Source organism: Trichechus manatus, unplaced genomic scaffold (assembly GCF_000243295.1).
Source record: "Trichechus manatus latirostris isolate Lorelei unplaced genomic scaffold, TriManLat1.0 scaffold00016, whole genome shotgun sequence".
In the NCBI taxonomy this organism is placed as follows: Eukaryota; Metazoa; Chordata; class Mammalia; order Sirenia; family Trichechidae; genus Trichechus; species Trichechus manatus.
In genome coordinates this window covers 23,313,405-23,334,093 of record NW_004443952.1, presented here as the reverse complement: position 1 = coordinate 23,334,093, position 20,689 = coordinate 23,313,405, and the positions used below count along the sequence as shown (strand labels likewise).

At 48.5% G+C, this 20,689-nt stretch overlaps 1 protein-coding gene across 1 annotated transcript in view; it reads left to right on the top strand.

The window, feature by feature from the left end:
- Positions 1 to 20,689, top strand: part of CCDC180 (coiled-coil domain containing 180) — a 116,133-nt gene that overhangs the window by 59,253 nt on the left and 36,191 nt on the right. The window contains 9 exon segments of the mRNA XM_023727333.1: positions 6,847 to 6,926; positions 8,589 to 8,779; positions 9,417 to 9,505; positions 13,225 to 13,334; positions 14,580 to 14,708; positions 14,800 to 14,910; positions 15,036 to 15,131; positions 16,364 to 16,527; positions 19,102 to 19,221. Of these exon segments, the coding sequence (XP_023583101.1) occupies positions 6,847 to 6,926; positions 8,589 to 8,779; positions 9,417 to 9,505; positions 13,225 to 13,334; positions 14,580 to 14,708; positions 14,800 to 14,910; positions 15,036 to 15,131; positions 16,364 to 16,527; positions 19,102 to 19,221 (1,090 nt within the window).

Genomic DNA, 20,689 nt, shown 5'->3' with positions numbered 1-20,689 from the left:
GACTCTGTGCCTTCCAGGGCATTCTTATCAAAGGTAAGCATCTTTTGCAGTCACTGCAGGGTGGGGGTGTGGAAATCAGAGACCTACCTGGGTAGGACACACCTTGGCACTATCCTCCTGCTTTTTAGATGAAAGAGGAAAGTCTGATGCACAGATAAGGGAGAGAACAGTCCCACTGGAGGGTGGGGGTAGAGTGATAGATCAAGGACAACTTCCTGAAGGAACTGTGTGAACCCAGCTCTGAGAACAGGTAGGGGCCTGGATGGGAGTGGAGGTGAGGAGTGGCCTCATCAGAGCAAAGACCTGGAGTGTGGCCCCCCTGCCCTACCCAGCACCACTCACCCAAGCTCAGTCAGCATCCTGTCCTTCCCTCTGACTCCAGGAATTCAATGTGTTACAGGAGATCAGCCTGCAACAACTCTAACATGGTGCCCCAGGCGCAATGTGGGGCCTAGGTCCAGATAATACAGTAGCTCTTTGAGACAGAGAGATAAGACCCAGACAGCAACTGGGATTGGCAGGGGAAGACTCCAGAGAGCCTGTGGCCATGGACCTTGTTGCCTGCAGCACCTGGACTCCAGCTTCTGGGCTGGCACTGGGAGGGAGACCGTGAGGTGGCCGTTTGCCAGGAGAAACCTAACACAGGGTGGCCATAGGGCTGCCGCTCTGTTCTGTAGCCACAACCCGTCTTGTGCACTAGAGCCCTGGTCCAAGTTGGTTAGCAACACCAAGGCCAAGTGAACAAGGCCACCATCAAGCACTGGCACAAGTGAGTGCCAGGACCTAGGCAGGCAGGTGGAGGCTACCCTGGGGCTCAGAGAAGCTTCAGGGTTAAGCGTGGGCTTGGGGAGTCAACCAGCCTGGTGCCAGGATCTCAGCTCTTATGCCGACCAGCCCTGTGAATAGGATGAGGCACTTCACCTCTCTGGGCTTCAGTTTCCTCCTCTGTAAAGTAGGTTGATGCTAAAAGATCTCTCAGATGGCCTGAGTGAATGGGGTACTGTTGATTGAGCACTTAGCACAGTGCCTGACACATACAGTTCAGTGGTAGCGGGTTAAGGGTGGAGGACTCTAAGGTAAGCTGGCCCTCCCATCTAGCCTCCAGCAGAGCCCAGCACCAGTTGCAGCTCTCACTCCAAGTCCTGTGACCAGCTCAAATGCAGATGGTACCTCAGCAGCAGGGACTTCGCTGACACACTCAGCTTGCACTTGGCCAGGTCCTCCAGCTCCAGCTTGGAAGGGATCAATCTGAGCCTTGTCCTGGAGACCCCAGAAGGCCAGGAAAAGAAGGTGACTACCTTGTCCCTTCCTCTGACAGTCCTTCCCCAGCCCCTCCCTTCATGGTGCCAGGGTTCCCCACTTTGTACCCACAAAAGGGGCCTAGAAGCCCTGGCTCCAGACCAGAGCTTATTATAGAAGCCTCCAGGAGCTCTGGACACTGGACTAGGGTGCCCTGCAGGGTCTGGATCTCACTGTCGCCCACAGTTCAGGAAGTAGAACTTCTCATCATCCCTGAAGACTTGCAGTGTCAGCTCAGCCTCCAGCAGCACCTTCTACTTCTCGGCCTTCACCACGGCCATGGCCTCCATGGGCACGCATGCAAGCTCTGTCTTAGAGGTCTGCAACTACAACTCCTCGCTGCTACTCTACAACCAGAGGTGGGTGACTCCTGCATCATCCTTGTCAGCCTGGACATGGACAACAGCAACATGAACAAGAGTGTTTGTGAGATAGGTGGGTGTGTGGCCCCTTGGTCCCCTCAGTCAGACCTCTCTGGGGACCCATCTCTCCTGAAGGACTATTCTGACAAGTCATCAGCTCTGGGCCTTCTGGCTACATGCCCTGGGAGGAGGCAGATGGCCGTCAGAGCACCCCCATTGTGCACAGAGGGCACTGAAGTAAGCCTTCTCATCCCTGGCTGATGCTTGGGGATTCATGCTTGGGTGGAGGTAGACAATGTGCTCAGAGAAACTTCTTCTCCCTGTGACCATGCCAGGCCCTTGCCCACCTCAGAGATCCCCTGCCTGCAGAGCTCTTCCCTGTAGCCCACCAACCACACTGGACTCGCCTTCAAGGCTGGGCTTAGAGGCCACCTCCTTGAGGCTCTTGTGCAAATCACAGCCTGTGGGGTCTGACTGACCGAGGTTCAAACCCACAGCTGGGCCACGTCATAGCCCTGTGACAGGCAAGCACGTGCTATAACTTCTTGGAGGCTGTTTCCTTGAATGCAGATGGGATCAGAAATTCATCCTCATAAGGGTATGTTGGGGATTAAAGCAGGGAAAATGAAGGCACCTGTCATGGATTGAATTATGTCCCCCCAAAAATGTGTGTATCAATTTGGCTGGGCCATGATTCCTGGTATTGTGTGATTTTCCCATGTGTGGTAAATCCTGCCTCTATGATGTTAATGAGGGAGGATGGGTGGCAGTTTTGTTAGTAAGGCAGGACCCAGTCTACAAGACTGGCTTGTGTCCTGAGGCAATGTCTTGAGATACAAAAGACAGAAGTGAGCAGTGAGACAGGGGGACCACATACCATCAAGAAAGCAGTACCAGGAGCAGAGCGCGTCCTTTGGACCGGGGTCCCTGCGCAGAGAAGCTCCTAGTCCGGGAGAACACTGAAGAGAAGGCTGACAGAGAGGAAAAGCTTTCCCCTGGAGCTGACACCCTGAAATTGGACTTTTAGCCTACTTTGACTGTGAGGAAATAAACTTCTCTTCATTAAAACCATCCATTTGTGGTATTTCTGTTGTAGCAGCACTAGATAACTAAGACAGCACCTAAAGTGTTTGGATCTCAGAAGCCTATGTGACCCAGTAGGCACTCAACCCAGGACGAGGCCGCTGATGACCAGCATGGTGTCAGTCATGGTTAAGAGTAATGATTCTGAGTCCCTTGTCAGGGGCTGTCCTTGTTCCTCAGAGCTGTGGGGTGGGGGCGGGGGGGGGAGGAAATCACTGAAAGCCCAGAAGGGGCTCCCTAACAACAGTAACACCCCAACACATACCTTGGTGCTTGGTGTTTGTGCCTGCCTCTTTACTGGGCTCCTCCACTCCCTCTCATGCCAGCCTGGGGCAGGCTGGACCTCAGGCTCCCAGGGTCCTACCAGGGAGGATAGGGCTTGGAGAGTAGGGATAGACAGGGAGGAGAGGGGATGGCCTCATTTTCTCCCCTGCCCAGACTCACCATCCACCGCCAGGTGGATCCTTCCTGACCCTGACCCTCCACAGAGCTGGCCCCTGCGAGTGGCATCTGGGCACCAAGGCGGTGGTGATGGAGAAATATTCTGTGTACCCTACTTCTCCAGACTCTCCAGTGCCACAGCCCAGTTTACAATAGCGGGCACAAAGACGGCAGCGGTTGTGCGCGGACGAATCGTGTGAGACCAACCGCTCAAGCCGCGCTGTTGATGCATTGCGCTTGCGCGCGTGGAAAGGCGGAGTCACGTCCACGCGCTGTTCGTGGACTCAGGGTGCGATCCCAACCGCGGTCACTGTTCACTCACGACCGCCTTGTTTAGGGAGATTAGGTGCCTGTGCGCGCCCAGCACGGCGCTTCACCTACAGTGTGGAGGGAGCCTGGCATCGTGTCTTACCTGAGAGCACATTTACGCAGTTCTGGAACCACTCCCTCATTGTACAATTGGGAAACCGAGGCCGAGAGTGAGGCAGGGACTGGCCTGAAAGCACACAAAGGGGCAGCCTCCCAGACCAGGGATCAACCCCTCCCATGGGGTTTACTTTGGGAATGAGAGCTCCTAAGATCTTGAGTGACCCCTGCCCACCCCTCCCACGTGTGGGTCCATTTTTTTCTCAGCATCCCCACATCCGCACAGGTGGACACACACACGCATACTTCAAATGGAAACCATGGGAGTGGTGACACGAGGAGTGGACACTGGAGCAATGACAAGGGGTGGATCTACATGTATATGTCTATGAGCACATAGAGTGCATTATGTGTGCTTGCCATAAACGTGAACTGTAAATATTCAGTGAATTTTCTTTTTTGTGAGCTTATCAGTCTTAACCGGCCATTACCCCAGACAATTCATAATGACTTCCATGATCCCTAGAAGTTGTTTTCTAAACCCCCTCTGATCTTTCTCCACCATTTTGGTGAGTTGAGCAGGGTAGGTGGGACCCCTGTCTTACAGAAAGGAAGACTGAGGTCTAGAGAGGTTAAGGAACTAGAACCACACGATTGAGGGAGAGGCATGAGTTCGAACCCTGCATTTATTTTGAGCAAGTTCTAGGCCAGAGGAGACAGGTGGAAAATAGCGAAGAGGAAGTACTTACCCGGTGCTAGGTGCTCAAGGGGCCTTGGAACCTTCACTGGGCCTCGGCCTTGTACTGAGTACTGTGGGATTTGGGTGAGATAGTCTGGATTCTAGAAAGCCTGTTCCAGCTCTGAGATCCCAAACCATGCAGGCATCAGTGGGGGTGGAGCTGGGGTAGGGAGATGGAATGACCCTTTGACAGCTCCAGTCTGAGGCTGGGAGTTTTGAAGCCAGAGTTGCTTCGTAAACAAGAGTCCTTAGGTTTAATCAGTGCCTCTGAAGAGTCTTTCCTTCTAGGAGGTGTCGTTTAAAGAGGTCCTTGGTGGTCCTGGAACTGGATTAGGGGTGTCAAATAATCTCTGGCTCAGTCATACCCTCCTGGGAACTCTCAAGTGGCAGGGGTCGGGGGTTGGGGTGGGGGTGGGGGTGTCCCATGGCACCTCCAGGAACACAGCTAACTGCTCCTCCCCCTCCCCCAACTGAGTGGAGATCCCTGATGGCACCAGGGTGTTCTAAGCCAGGGCATAGCAACAATCTCTGAAGTGTGTGGGTCTTTAAAATACCTTTGCAAGGAACACTTCCTCACTCAGAATGGTGGCTGCCTTTCTACAGCCTTGGAGGAAGACAGAACATTTTGTGCTTCTATTACTTAAGGTTTCTTTTGACTGGCAATTAGGAATTTTCAGTCTTCAAGGTCAAACTCTGGAATTCCATTTAGTTCAATGTACTTTTTAAATTTCCCTTGAGACTTCCCCTTTGACCCATGTAGTATTTAGAAGTGTTGTCTTTAGTTTCTTCATGTTTGGAGATTTTCCAATTACCTTTTTATTATTGCTTTCTAGTCTGATTTCACTGTCGTCAGAGAACACACTGTATTATTTCAATTCTCGTAAATTTGTTGAGGTTTGTTCTGTGGCCCAGGAAATAATCTATCTTGGTAAATGTTTCGGGGATGCTTGAAAAGAATGTGTGTTCTGCTGTTGTGGGTGAAGTGTTCTATAAATGTCGATTAGATCCTGTTGGTGGATGGTGCTGAGTTTTTCGACATCCTTGCTGATTTTCTGTCTTGTTGCCCTACCAGTTGTTGAGAGGAGGATGTTGAAGTGTCCAACTATAATTGTATATTTGTCTATTTGTCCTTTCAGTTCTATCCGTCTTGCTTCCTGAATTTTGCAGGCTTGTTGTTTGGTACATACGCATTTAGGGTTTCTATGGCTTCTTGGTGGATAGAGCCTTTTGTCATTATGTAATGTCCCTCTCTGTCCCTGATAATTTGCTTTACTCTGAAGTATATTTTATCTGATAATAGTGCAGCCACTCCTGCTTTCTTTTGATTAATGTTTGTATAGTAAAAGGAATCCTTTTCTTCGAATCTATATATATCATTATATTTAAACTCTCTTAAAGACAGCGTGTTCTTTAATCTACTCTTCCTGTCTTTTAGTTGACGTGTTTAGACTATTGATGTAATTATTGATATTTATGGTTTAAGACTGCCACTTTATTTTTTTATTTGTTTTCTGTTTGTTCCCTCTGTTCACTTCTTTGTTTTCTTTTTCCTGCCTGCCTGTGGGTTACTTGAACAATTTTTAAAATTCCATTTTGATTTACCTAGAGTGTTTTTTTAGTGTATCTCTTTCTATGGAAACCAGGCCTGGAGAGAGGGGGCTGGCTAAGAGGTCGGCTACCTCACGTGGGGCGCACTCATTGCTAAGAGCAGACTCCTTTCCCTTGGGAGGCTGGGAGAGGGCGGGGCTAGCGCGGTACCCGCCCCTCTGCGTTGTCTTGGAGATGACAGACAAGCTTCCTTTGGCGGTTGTGGCTCGACCCGCGAATGGTGGACCTACGGGGCTCTTCAGGAAGGTGTGTTCCCGGCGGGCTCCCAGACCCTGTTGCCCTCAGGACATCCCAGGGCTGCTTGAGCTGCTCGCTGCGGTGGGACCTGGGGGAAGAAAGGAAGAGTTTGTTGCTGTGTCCCTTCAGCATACAGCCGGCGCCTAATTAGCGTCACCAAAATTCGGCCCCTCGCTCCTCTCCACTCTTCTCCCCTCGTCTGGGTGCCGGGAGGGTCTTGGCTCCGAGTTCAGCGTCAGGTCGAGGTTAGGCCGGGTTCAAATCCCAGCTGACCCCTTGAGCGCGTTGACTTTTCCCGGGAGAGCTTGGGAGAGTGAAGCACAAAACAATAATCATTTTTTATTATTCATCCCTTTTCCAAAGCCTGTCTGGGATTTGCGCGCTGCGCAGTAAAGAGAGCCGGCCTACTCCGCGAGTTCTGTTCTAGCCTAAGGTTTATTTCATTTTCGTCCTCTCCCCCTCCATTCTTGACTTTTGTTTTTTTGTTTGTTTTAAGCCTGCGCTTAGGGGTGGGAGAAAGGAGCCCTGAAGCTTTCTCCCCTTAGCAGAGGGGTCCGCGGCCCCGACCGTAGTGGGTCCTACCCGGGCTGGACTGCCTCCCAGGCCAGCTTCTAACTCTCCCGGCGATTTGCTTTTGGGGAGGGGGCAGAGCTGGTTTCCCAACCTCAAACAAGTTTCATGGACAATGGCTTCCTCGCAGGGGCGACTGACTGGCCGCCAAAATGCCTTCAGTGGGGCGAGTGACGCAGGTTCGGAATGGGAAAGTCTACCAGCAGATCTTCGAGGCCGAGGTAGGTTCCCTCTTTCAGCCCCCTTTCCTCAGCTCCCCCAACTTCCTTCTGCTGCCCCCTTTCCTCTCCTTCCACTTCACCTTCTTCCTTCTGCCACCTTCCCCCAGAGCCCCCAACTTCCCTGACTGGGAATCCAGTGAAATAAGGGCTTTGAAATTGCTTTGGTTTTAAAATGAATTCTTACTGGTTCTAAAAATGTATGCCTAGAAAATTAATGCCGATTTTTGGCAATTAGAACATTTAACTTAAAATTTAAATTACTTAGAGATAGCCAGAATTAGCCTATAGTGCTCTGGGTCTTTTTCCCACCCATAAAAGTATTTCTAATTTTTCTTTAAAAAAATGTGAATTTGATTCTTACTAAATCAGTTGCTGTGGAGTTGATTCCAACTCATGGCAAACCTATGTATGTCATTGTAGAACTATGCATTTTTCCGAAGTAGATCACCAGGCCCTTCTTCTGAGGCGCCTCTGGGTGCACTCGAACCTCCAACCTTTTGCGTGTTAAATGTTTGCGCTACCCAGAGTCTCCTGATTCTTCCTAGGGTTTCAAAACCTGCTTTTTCTCCTTAACAGTATCTCGCAGGCCTTATCCCACGCAATGTGTGTTCATCTATGTCTAGCAGCTGCCTAGTTGTTCATCTTAGAACCTTCCATAGTGTGTTAAAGTAACATTATGGTTGCTCGGTGACCATTTCGGTTGCTGAAATTGCCTTGTGATCTGCAGAGCACTGTGCAAACAAAGCAAGGATCTTAAACGGAACAAACACCTCTGAATCCCACCTTTGAAGTTTTGTACTACCTATTTAAAAGGGTTTTTCGTTCCTAACTTCAGCCCTAAAAATGCTCTCTGTACAGGGTTTGGAAACTATAACAAAGTATAAAGAAGTCAGAGAAACAATCGCACTCATTACTTACACAATCCTGCTCCCTATAGGCAAACATACCATTCTTATACTTAATCTTTTGGGTATTTTCTTCTGGTCACTTTTCTTTGCATTTTAAATTTTGAGGTTATACTGTATGATTTTGTTTATAATTTATACTTTTACATCATAGCACCACCTAAGCATTTCCCCATGCCATATATAATTCTTTGCATAATTCTTTTTTTAAAATAACTATCTAACATTCCATTGACTGGACATACCACATTTATGCAACCAGTCCCGTGTTATCGGACAGCTTCATTTTTTCCAATTCCTAGTGATTATAAAAATAAGGCTGGCGGAGTTATTGCTTAGGGGGCTTTGAGTTTATGCTAATGGGGGTGGAATAATTTGAAAAAGGATAGCAAGAATGGTTGCACAACTTGAAGAATGTAATCAGTGTCACTGAATTATACATGTAGAATTTGTTGAGATGGCGTATGCTTTTTGTGTGTGTGTATTTTCACTACAATATAAAAAAGTAAATAAATAAGGCTGGGATGAACATCTTGGTCCTCATTTAAATTTCTTAAAAGATACCTTCCCAGAAGTGGCTGAATGACTGTCATGGGGGTCTGGAGCCCTCCTCCATGGCGCTGATGTAGTGGGGCTGAAGGCCTGGGCTGGAGGTGCCTTACTTTTGCAGCTCCCACGTGAGCCTTGAAGTCCAGCATAGTCAGCCTGAGGGTGTAGGGGGGCCTATAGCACTGATTCCCATCTCCCATGGATTCAGGTGCAGCTGGTCCGGTCCCTGGCAGCCAGCAGGAAGCGGGCTGTGGAGCATTCTCTGAGCCCAAAGAGCGGCAAGACTCCCCTGATGAAGAAGGTGGAGGTGCCTGAAGGAGAGATGCTGTCTCCTCGGCAGCAGAAATGGGTGCACAGCCTGCCCAACGACTGGGTCACGGAAAACCCTGTGCTCTATAAGTAAGTCCTGCCATCCTGGCCACACCCCCACAACATGTGTGTCCTTCGGAATCTTCGAAAAGTCAAAAAGAACTCATACAAGATGAGTCCCAGGTGGGAATGAAGGCTTAGGTACTTTCCCTGAAGGAGGGAGGTAATAACACCTTTCTTGCAGGATTCTTTGTTTCTCCCTCCGTCCCTCTCTCCTTCTTCCCCCCAGTAGTTATTGACTGAGTGCCTAGGACCAGGCACTAGGTGTGGGGATCCCACCCTCATGGAGCTTGAGATTCTGGACTGCTGAAGGAGCAAATGAGGACACATGCCAAACACTTTATCAGGCTGGTCCTCGTCCCCTCTGATCCTGTTTCCCCATGTGAAAAATGACTCCCGCCTGCCCCCCACACTTGGTTTGCAGCCAGAGCCCAAGCAAGCTCCCTGATGGCAGGGACCTCATTTTCTCAACTAGGCACCCCAGTGTCTGGTCGCAGGAGACACCGAGCAGTGCTGGTTGGGAGACTGGGCCCTGCCTTGGTGTTCTCTGGAGTTGGGTGGGGTCCAGCTATTGCCGCTGCCCATGGGCACTCTGAACACTCTTCCATGTGTGGGAGAGCAGCCCTGGGGTACAAGCATTAACTGTTCCCCTCTGCTTGTGCTACAGGGAAAAGAAAGCAGCCAAGAGGGAAAAATCCCACGAGAGTGAGAGCACCATCGCTGCCCGGGAAGTCCGGGGCCTTGGGGACACCATCGGTGAGCCTCTGTTCCTGCCCTGGGGGCAGGCCTGGCTGGGGCAAGAAGAGCCTTGCAGGGGCGCATCAACCAGGAGCCTTCTGAGGAAGCAGCGGCAGTGCCCACTGTGTTCCTTCTGCTCCATCGCATAGTGGGGCTTGGGCTTTCAGGTGTCAGGGAGGTGTAGTTGCCTTATACATTCAGTAGGGGCAGAAGCCCTGACTGTTGCCTGCCTGTTAGACCCCACCCCTTGTGTGGGTCCAGGGGGTGCTGTGATGGTGGAGGCAGGGCCAGAGTACTCCCCAGGTCTTTGCTCTCGATTGCCTTCACAGGTCGGACTTGCTTTGCACATCAGATGGCTGTGAACATAGGGATCATTTTTGTCTGATTGTTTGGGGCAGAGTTGCTCCACCCCCTCAAATGAAACTTAGAGGATTTTTAGCTTTCTGTCTTTGTCATCTAGTGCTGCTATAACAGAAATACCACAAGTGGATGGCTTTAACAAAGAGAAGTTTATTCTCTCGCAGTCCAGTAGGCTACAAGTACAAATTCAGGGCATCAGCTCCAGGGGAACACTTTCTCTGTCAGTTCTGGAAGAAGCTACATGTCATCAAACTTCCCTTAGTCTGGGAGCTTCTCTGCACAGGAACCTCAGGTCCAAAGGACACGCTCTGCTCCTGGCACTGCTTTCTTGGTGGTATGAGGTTCCCGTGTGTCCCTGCTTGCTTCTCTCCCCGACATCTCAAAAGAGATTGGCTCAAGACACCATCCAATCTTGTCTACCTCATCAAATATAACTGCCTCCAATCCATCCCATTACACTATAGTGATAGAGTCCACAACACAAGGAAATCACATCAGATTACTAAATGGTACACAATCACACAACACTGGGAATCATGACCCAGCCGAGTCAACACACACATTTTTGGGGGACACAATTCAGTCCATGACACTTTCCAAGTTTCATCTGAACCGGTTACTTAAATTTAAGAGAATGGCTACATTTCCCCTGAATGATTGGGTTTGGGATTTGTGATTCAAAAGACTTCTTGGTTAACTTCATTAGATAGTATGGATTGAGATGGTTTTTAAATGTATTTGTTAATATAAAGAGACTGTCCCATTTGATGGTGCCTGAAGATAACTCAAAAACAGTTGCAGCAGTATATCAATAGGGAACTGCCAGAAATTCAAGACAGATTCAGAAGCAGACGTGGAACAAGGGTATCATTGCTGATATCAGATGGATCTTCGCTGAAAGTAGAGAATACTAGAAAGAAGTTTAGCTGTGTTTTATTGACTATGCAAAGGCATTCTACTATGTGGATCGTAATAAATTAAGGAAAACCTTGTGAAGAATGGGAATTCCAAAATAATTGTGCTCATGCGGAACCTATACATAGACCAAGAGACAATCATTCGAACAAAACAAGGGGATACTGCATGGTTTAAAACCAGGAAAAGTATGCGTCAGGGTTGTATCTTTTCACCATACTTATTCAATCTGTATGCTGAGCAAATAATCTGAGAAGTTGGACTATATAAAGAAGAACATGGCATCAGGATTGAAGGAAGATGCATTAACAACCTGTGTTATGCAGATGACATAACCTTGCTTGCTGAAAGTGAAGAGGACTTGAAGCACTTACTGATGAAAATCAAAGACTACAGCCTTCGTATGGATTGCATCTCAACATAAAGAAAACAAAAATCCTCACAATTGGACCAATAAGCAACATCATGATAAACGGAGAAAAGATCGAAGTTGTCAAGGATTTCATTTTACTTGGATCCACAATCAATGACCATGGAAGCGTCAGTCAAGAAATCAAATGATGTATTGCATTGGGCAAATCTATTGCAAAAGACCTCTTTCAAGTGTTAAAAAGCAAAGATGTCACTTTGAGGACTAAGGTGCGCCTGACCCAAGCCATGGTGTTTTCGATATGCAGGTGAAAGGTGGACAATGAATAAGGAAGACTGAAGAAGAATTGATGCCTTTGAATTATGGTATTGGTGAAGAATATTGAATATACCATGGACTGCCAGAAAAACAAACAAATCTGTCTTGGGAGAAGTACAGCCAGAATGCTCCGTAGAAGCGAGGATGGCAAGATTTCATCTCACATGCTTTGGACGTATAGGAAAGATCAGTCCCTGGAGAAGGACATCATGCTTGGTAAAGTAGAGGGTCAGCAAAAAAGAGGAAGACGCTCAACAAGATGGATTGGCACAGTGGCTACAGTGGGCTCAAGCATAACAACGATTGTGAGGATGGCACAGGACCAGGCAGTGTTTCATTCTGTTGTATGTAGGGTCGCTATGTGTTGGAACTGACTCTATGGCACCTAACAACAACAAGATGTGTGACTTTAACACCAACTGTACATGTCTTCTCTGACACCAACTGCAAATGAAGTTTTGGCCCCACCATCCAGAGTTAGGTCCAAACTTCACGTGCTAAGGAAACCCTGGTGGTGTAGTGGCTAAGAGCTAGAGCTGCTGACCAAAAGTTTGGCAGTTCAAACCCACCAGGCACTCCTTGGAAACCCTATGGGGCAGTTCTACTCTGTCCTATAGGGTCACTATGAGTAGAAATCTACTCAACAGCAACGAGTTTGGTTTTTGGTTTTCACATGCTAAAGGGCACAGTCCTCCAGACTGCCAAGTCTGCCCAAGCCTGTAGACACTAGAGCATATTCGGGGTCCCCAGGACACCCACACTTCTGACTTGCTGTCTACAAAATCAGGGCTTCCCACTGCCTGCTCAAGTTCAATAATTTACTATAATGACTCATAGAATTCAAGAAAGTGTTATACTTACCGTTACAGTTTTATTATAGCAAAAAGGATACAAAAGAAAAGACACGTAGGATGAGGTCTAGGAGGGCCTTCAACATGGATCTTCCATGCCCCAAGGGATGCGTTACCCTCCTCTACATCGATGTCTATCACCAACCAGGAAACCCACCCACGCTTCAGTATCTACAGTTTTTATTAGGGTTGCATTACTTAGGCATGATCAATGAAATCATTGCCCACCTGGTTGACCTCAGTCTTCAGCCTCCCTCCTCTCCCTAGAGGTCAGGTGGATTATCACATGGTTGGTCTTTTTGGTGTGGCCAGCCCCTATCTTGAGTAAACTATCAGGTGTAGTCTGAAGGACCCATCATGAATAATAAAGACACTCCTATTACTTGGAAAATTCCAAGGGTTTAGGGGTTACCTTCCAGGAACCAGTGACAAAGACCAAATTCTTTGTGTAGTAATTCTTCACCCCCACAGTGTTCTTCAACCCGTGTGCCTAAGTTTCCTCACTTGTAAAATGGGGATAATAATAGCACCTGTGTCTTGGCCTCACTATGAGTAATCGAGGAACAACAGTACCAGACAGGTGGTATTGCTATATGAGTATTAGTTATTATTATATTACATGTATTTTCATCTATAAAACTTAAAAAATAAACGGTACCATTCTACACATACTATCCTGGAACTTTTCTTCTGTATTTCACTGTATCTCTGAGACCTGGTTCCCTGTTGCACTTCAGGATCATCTCCATCCTTTTGCTCTTCCCTTAAGCCTCTGTTACTGCTTGCCTGGTTTTGTAATCTGTCTTCTGAACAAAGACCCTGGTGTACAGGTGCTCTCTGCCAGTTCTGTCTTTTCCTGGGAACTCTTGGTTCACCTTGTTGTCCTGAGGGCAGCCTCATCATTTCTGTTGTTTCTCCCCTAGTTCCTGAGAAGATAAGCACCATCACCCTTCAAGGGCGAGGAGACTACAAAAGGAAGAGCTACGAGAGTGCTTTGGTGAACTTTCATAAGGAGATCGAGCAGATTGGGATGGTGAGTCTTCCCTCTTCCATTCCTGTGCCATTCCAAAGGTGAGTTCCCCTTAAACACACCCTCCTTTCCACCCCAGCTTGGAGGTCTTCAGTGGCACACCATGGCGTGGATGGAATCATAGTAGCCATCTGTGAGTGCTTTGTGCCTGTTAGGCTAAGTGCTAAGCTTAGCTTCCCTTAATATTTGGAACAGTCCTGGCAGTTAGATATGGCTGTTACCACCATTTTGCAGGTGAGGTCAACAGAGTCTTGCCTGGGGTCAGGCAGTGCATAGGGGACAAGTCAGAACTGGACCTCAGGTCTGATGCCAAAGCCCAGCCTTTGATCTCCCTGCTAAATCCTACTGATGAGTGGCCAAAGGACTTGGCCTGCCATTGATGGCCTGATGCTTCCTGACCCTTAGCACCTCCCCAAACTTGGCTCTTCCTGTTCCTTTCTAGAGACCTCATCCCGAGCCATGCTGGTCTCTGGGATGTTCCCTAAAGAAAACTAGCTGTCCTGCCTCTGAGCCCCTTCCCTTCCTGGTCCTCTCTGACCCCTAGACATCACTTTCCCCGTTTTCCCCCAGTCTTCCCTACCTGTGTCACCTAAACCTAAATTCCTGAAGCTGGCTCTGTACCAAAAGTACCAAAAACATGCTCCCCAGCCAGCTTACTACTTTCATATGGATGTCCCAACTAGACACCAGCTCTCCTATCACCCACAAATTCTGTGGCTTTGGTCACACAACTTAACTGAGCCTCAGTTTCCTTGTCTAAAGTAAACTTGGAATTCTTTAATTTAGCCAGTTCTTTAATAAGTATGTGTTGAGTGTCAGCCATGGCCCAATGTCAGCACCTACGTCTTAGGACTGTGATGGGAATCAAGTGAGATGGAGGATGAGGGCTTAGCCCAGGGAAAAGTGTCCATCATATGGTGTGTGCCCCAAATGGTGGCTGCCATCTGTACTGTGGTTGTGAGTTAAGTATCAGGAACATAATGCAAATGCTGGGGTTTTGGCTGGAGTGCCTCCCTCCAGTTACGACTTCCCTATGTAATAATGTACAGAGAAAGTTGTTGGTGTTCTAAGACTCTGTGTGGCTGTGCAATTTCTGTACATTTGCAATTAGAAATATTAAAGATTTATTTAGCTAAAAAAAAAAAAAGTATCAGGAACATGTCATTCCTTGGGACTAGGTAATGATTACTATTCTTGAAGACAAGACCATGCCTGGTACTTCCCCATTGTCCTCCTGGCCTGTTTTAGGAAATGGAACCTCTCATCTTGGAGTCGGGAACTCTTTTTTTGAGAAAGCTGGCTGAGTGTGATGAAGACATTGATCAGCTCTTCACAAAGGTGGAAAACGACTCCAACCTCCAGGAGTACACCATCCAAGTAGGGGTCCCCCCTTGGCTGGGCCTCCGCACCCTCCTCCACCCAGGTCCTGCTCCTTCCATTCCCTCCTTCCCATCCACTCTCTGTTTAGACTCTGTGGGAGCTTCGGGATAAGGTGACTGAGAAGTGCCTGCTTCGGAAGCAGTGGATTAAGGAGCTGGATGAAACTCTGCACTCGCTTGAGTTCTCGAGAGCTGATAAAGTGAGTTGGTGTGCAGATGGAGTCCTCGGTGGTTTTTACTTGCTAGGTGTGTTGAGCATCATCTGTTTTCTTTGAGTTCTTCAGAGAAGGAGTCATTAACTGTGATGTCTTGTCATTCATTCTAGCTTAAAGACGTATTGAAGAAGTATGTGGAAATCATTGAGAAAACTTCCTACCTAACGCAACCTGATGTATACAGACTGATAAATAAAGAAGCCATGGTGAGGACTGTTCATCTACAGGGGGCTAGCCCATGGGAGAAGGAGCAGGACCCCATGATGCCCCAGAGCTTGGTGTCTCGGGAATGGTCTGCTTCTCATATGTAACATTTCTGAGTAACTGAAGTTGACCTCTTAAGTTTTAGAATCAGTGCCTTTGTTATTTTAAGCATTATAGAAATCTTTCTAAAGTACATCTCATACCTCCCTGCCATCTTAAACCAGGTGTACCTAACATAGTGTTGTGGTTTTGAACACTGATGATTCTACCGAGTGCCTACTGTGTGCTGGGCATTAAGCTGGACACACAGGAGACAGGGAGACTAAGTTCCTGGTCTAGCAGTGAACCAGGCGTGTTGGCAAATGATCATGATACATTGCGAGGGGCTGTGTCTCAGCTACTGTGTGCGCTGGGTTAGGTGCTGCACTACGGAGTTGTCTCAGGGCCACTGTGATCTCAGCGTGGTTTGCACCCTCATAAGTGACCACAGCTGCTCTGTTTGTCTAGTCTTTCCAGTTGATCTTGTCCCCAGGCAGAGCCACGTCTCTCAAGGGCTTTGGGAAATGTGTGGAGGTATTTTGGGTTGTTCTAGTGACTGGTGTGGGTTTAGGGTGACTACTCTTACTTAAGGGGGGCAAGGATGCTAAACAGAAGAACAGCACCACACAGTGAAGAAGTGTTCCTATCCCCCACCCCACACCAAGAGTGCCCAGGTGAGAACCACCAGGAGGATGGCTGAAGAATATTCCATCTCTGGCCTTACTTGGTCATTGGGGAAAAAAGAAGGTGCTTGTAACAACCTTAAGTGGCTGGTCCTTGATGATGTGAGCACTCTGCTTTTGAAACAAAAACATAAAAATCAGTTAAATACTTAGCCCCACTGGAGTGATTAACGCCTTTCACCTTCTCTTAGAAACGATCCTATCCATGGATAAGCATTCCAGAAACACCCCTTTCTCCACTGTGGCTGCTTAGTCCGAGGCAGCTTCCTTGGAGCACCCACTGACCCCTCAATACTCCTTAGCATCTCTCAGACCCTGTCACCACCACACTCGACCATCACCCCCCCTTTGGCCACCACCCAGTTCAGCCTCAGGCCCTTAGGCTGCGCTTCACCTGGTGCCACTTCACCTGGCCGCTCTCCAGCCTCCCACCACCCCTCTCTAACCGAGCCTTTGTCTGACTCACGAGAGCCCTGCGGCATCTTGAGCCCTCTGCCTGCCTGTGACTACAGATCATAAACCAGGCCCTGCTGGGCAACCGGAGGGCCATCGCCCAGCTGTTCCTCAACCTGATGGAGGCCACCCTGCAGCAGGAGGTCAGCAACCACCGCCGCTGGCAGGACCTGGTGGACACCTGGAAGGCTCTCAAGAAGGAGGCTTTGGTGCAGAGTTTCAGGTCAGTGGCTGCCCGCACTGCCCACAGGCCACCCACCCTTGGATAGTGGAGGAGGGGGATGTGTTCTTCCCCCAGCTAACCTGGGGCCCAGGACAGGCTAGGGGATGCATTCTTTATCCCTTTTTATTGTTAACTCTGTATTTCTAGTGGTAAAGGTAATATGTGCTTTTTAAAAAAAAACAAACAAACCTAGAAATAGAATAAAGTATGAAGAAATTAATAATTACCACTAATCCCTCCCCACAGTGAAAAGCACTGTATAGTATTTTCTCAAAGGCTTTTTAGGCCCTTAGTGTATATGCGGAGCCCTCCTGGTGCAGTGGGTAAGAGCTCAGATGCTAACCAAAAGGTAGGCAGTTCAAATCCTCCAGCTGCACCTTGGGAACACTATAGGGCAGTTCTACTCTGTCCTGTAGGGTCACTATGAGTCGAAATCGACTCAATAGCAACGGTTTTTTTTTGTTTGTTTGTTTGTTTTTAGTGTACATGCACTTTTATATCTTGTTTTCCTCATTAGCATCATTTCACATGCTTTTTCTGAGCTTGGTACAAATTGTTTAAAAACATCATTCTGAATATCTGCATGATTGCCACTTTTTACTACTTCCCGTAACCCTGGGTCAAAGAGAGTGGATGTCCTTCAGGCTTTGGCAGGGATGGATTAACCAGTAAGCAAGGTACGCATGGGTTTACAGTAAACAGGGTATGCATGGACTTAATTGTGTTTACTTACTAATCTGTAGTGCACAGTTTCACATGGGTTTCACCACATCAGAGAAAAACAGATGAAATTGTGCACTACAGATTAGTAAGTAAGCACAAGTGAGCCCGTGTGTACCTTGGCTTACTGGGTAATCCGTCCCTGGGCTTTGGATACATTCCACCCTTGGGTAGCAAGTTTCACCCATGGGAGGAAGGTGAAGAGAGGACTTATCTCCATGCCATTCCCCAAAAGTGACACTTTAGATAATACCCACACAAGTCTTGGAGCTTCCAGCCGACAAGCAAGGCTTTCTTTTGCAAACGACATTTTGGGCCCAGATGTCTGAAGAACATCAAAGAAGCATCCCTCTGCACTGCAGGTCCTGGTGGGGGCAGGGAGTAGAAGGCCAATCTGTGCATCTTCACACGTAGACAATAGAGAGCATGAGACTTTCACCAGAGTCTGACGTGGTGGATGAAGGAAAGTGTACCAACGCGTGGCTCCACCATTACTTTCCCTGTGACCTCGATCAAGCCACTTGAACTTGAGCTTGTCTCTTTCTGCACAAAATGGGTATAATAATGGACCCAGTGGTAGGGTTTCAGGTGATCCAAGAAGATACTGTATGGAAAGTTCTGGTTCTGGGCCTGAAACTAGGAAGCTGTTATAAACTTCAATGAAGGTCAGCAGTGGTTGCAGTAGCTGACACTTCCTGGATAGTTCCCATACACCAGGCATGGTGCTCAGGGCTTTGCTTACATTATTGAGTCCTCACAAGTACAGTATGAGGAAAGTACCATCATTAGCTCCTTTAGAGAAGAGGAAGCAAAGGATGAGAGCTGCTGACTTGCCCAAGGTCACAGAGCTGGCAAGTGGCAGTCAGGACCCTGTAGTAAGTTCCAGGGAATTTGGGGCTGATCAAGAAAAAGATATGACCATGAGCTAGCGTTTCACAACAGCAGGCAGCATTGGCAGCTACCTGTAGGGGGCGGTCTTCCACAGCAGGAGGTCGCCAGAGGCGAGAAGTGCAGGGAACTCACCAGAAGTGGAAACTAAAACCAAACCCTTTGCTGTCGAGTGGATTCCGGCTTATAGCGACCCTGTAGAACAGAGTAGAACTGCCCCATAGAGTTTCCAGAGATCAGCTGGTGGATTTGAACTGCCGACCTTTTCTGGTTAGCAGCCGAGCTCTTAACCGCTGTGCCACCAGGGCTCCCAGCAGCACCTTAGCATCCTTATAACTACAGAGTTTTATCTTACCTAGTGCTAGCAGGAGTTGGCCACAGTTTTGTGACATATGTAAAGCAGGCAGGCTCTGTGTGGCTAAAAATCTGCTCATATGGGCTATTTAAAAAAAAAAAAACAATTAGATGTGTACAAATTAGAGTTTGGTGTCTGCAGGCTGTTTTGGGCTAACTGGCCTCAGCTTGCTATGAAGAAGTAAACAACTTGGGGCCAGTACACGGAGGCTATCTTTGATGCATTCACATAACAGACCTCTACTAGATCTGTGCCTGCAGGTCGCCCCTCTTAGCCCCTGAATTTCACTAGGGGCTGCGGCCTCCCTTCTTCTTCACCCTCCCTCCCTTCCTCTTTCCCTTCTTCTCTCCCTTCCTGTCTTCTTCCCCCCTCTGCCCTCCCTCCTCCTACTCCCTTCTTCCCTCCCTCCCTCCCTCCTTCCTCTCTTTCCCTCCCTCTTCCCTCCTCTCCTTCTTTCCTGTATCCCAGAGGCCCAGGAGGGCAGGAAGAGGCCTGTGTAAGGGAAGGGGGTGCCGAGGCTCTGACTGTTTTTCCATTGGTCTCTCCCTGTCTCTCCCACCTGCCCTGTCCCTTCTCTCCTTTCCATGGTGCAAATGTGTCTGGCTGCCCAGTGAGTTCATGGCCAGTGAGAGGATCCAGTCTCCTCCAGCTGTGAAGAAGGAGCTGGAGGCCATGCTGAAAACCCAGAAAACCATGCAGTGTAAACGGCTGGAGCATCTCTACATGTTCTGGTACCACAGGAGTCCTGAGGGAGGGGCACAGTTTGGGTCCAGCGGGGAGGTGGCTCCACCATCAACAGAGACCTCTCCCCTGAGGCATCTGGCAGACTAGGCTGTCTCCTGGTTTTCTCGTCATGGCTGGTCCCCTGGGTCTATGTTCTTGGGCCTTCCAGCCCCAGTGACAAGAGACAACATGGCACACTTGCTGCATAAAGAAGTTGAGTGTGACTGTGGCAAAGAGCTCAAAAGAAGGCAGTAGTAGGGGTGGTAGGGCATGGCCAGAATATGCAGGGCCCAGGCGTTGCTAAGGCATTTGGACTTTTTCCTGAGGCCAGTGGGGAAACTGAGTGGCTCCATCAGCTTTGTTGCTTGGAAGGATGGATTGGATGGGTCTGAGTTGGAGGCCAGCAGGTCGGTGAAGTGCTGCTGCCATCGGACGGGGGACCTGGTAGAGGCTGTGGACGCTCCCCTCAGATGGGAGGCAATGTGACTCTGAGCCTGTCCTAAAGCTGTTCCTCAGGTTGCACACTGAATGTTCTAGTCACCAAAAGCCCATTGCCCAATCGTGAGCAGCAGCCACCCTCAGCAGCAGGATGGAGCCTACATGGTACTTCATGTGTTGGCACAACTGCCCTACTCTTCCCATGTACCTCACTCGTCCCTCCTACCCTGGTAGCTCTGGGTCACAGGCTCTTCCCCTCTCCCCACCTCGAGCCTGAGCTCTCCTAAGGTGTAAATGATTGTTAGGACCCCACACGACTTGAACCAGAGCATCTCCAGCAGGGCATCCCCTGCCCATTGTGCAGCCACATTTTGACCCAGGTGTAAGATTAACAGAGTGGTTAAAAATCTCAGTGCAAGACAGAGTGCTTTTGTTTTGTGCCGTAGAGTCGGTTTCAACTCATAGCGACCCCGTGTACAACAGGACAAAACACTGCCTGGTCCTGCACCATCCTCACAATCGTTGTTATGCTTGAGCCTATTGTTGTAGCCACTGTGTCAGTCCATCTTGTTGAGGGTCTTTCTCTTTTTTGCTGGTCCTCTACTTTACCAAGCATGATGTCCTTCTCCAGGGACTGATCCCTCCTGATAACATGTCCAAAGTATGTGAGATGTAGTCTCCGCATCCTTGCTTCTAAGGAGCATTCTGATTGTACTTCTTCCAAGATAGATGTGTTCATTCAGTATTCTTTGCCAGCACCACATCAATTCTTCTTCAGTCTTCCTTATTCACTGTCCAGCTTTCGCATGCATATGAGGCGATTGAAAACACCATGGCTTGGGTCAGGTGCACCTTAGTCTTCAAGGTGACATTTTTGCTTTTCAACACTTTAAAGAGGTCTCTTGCAGCAGATTTGCCTAATGCAGCACGTCTTTTGATTTCTTGACTGCTGCTTCCATGGGTGTTGATTGTGGATCCAAGTAAAATGAAATCCTTGACAACTGCAGTCTTTTCTCCATTTATCATGATGTTGCTTAT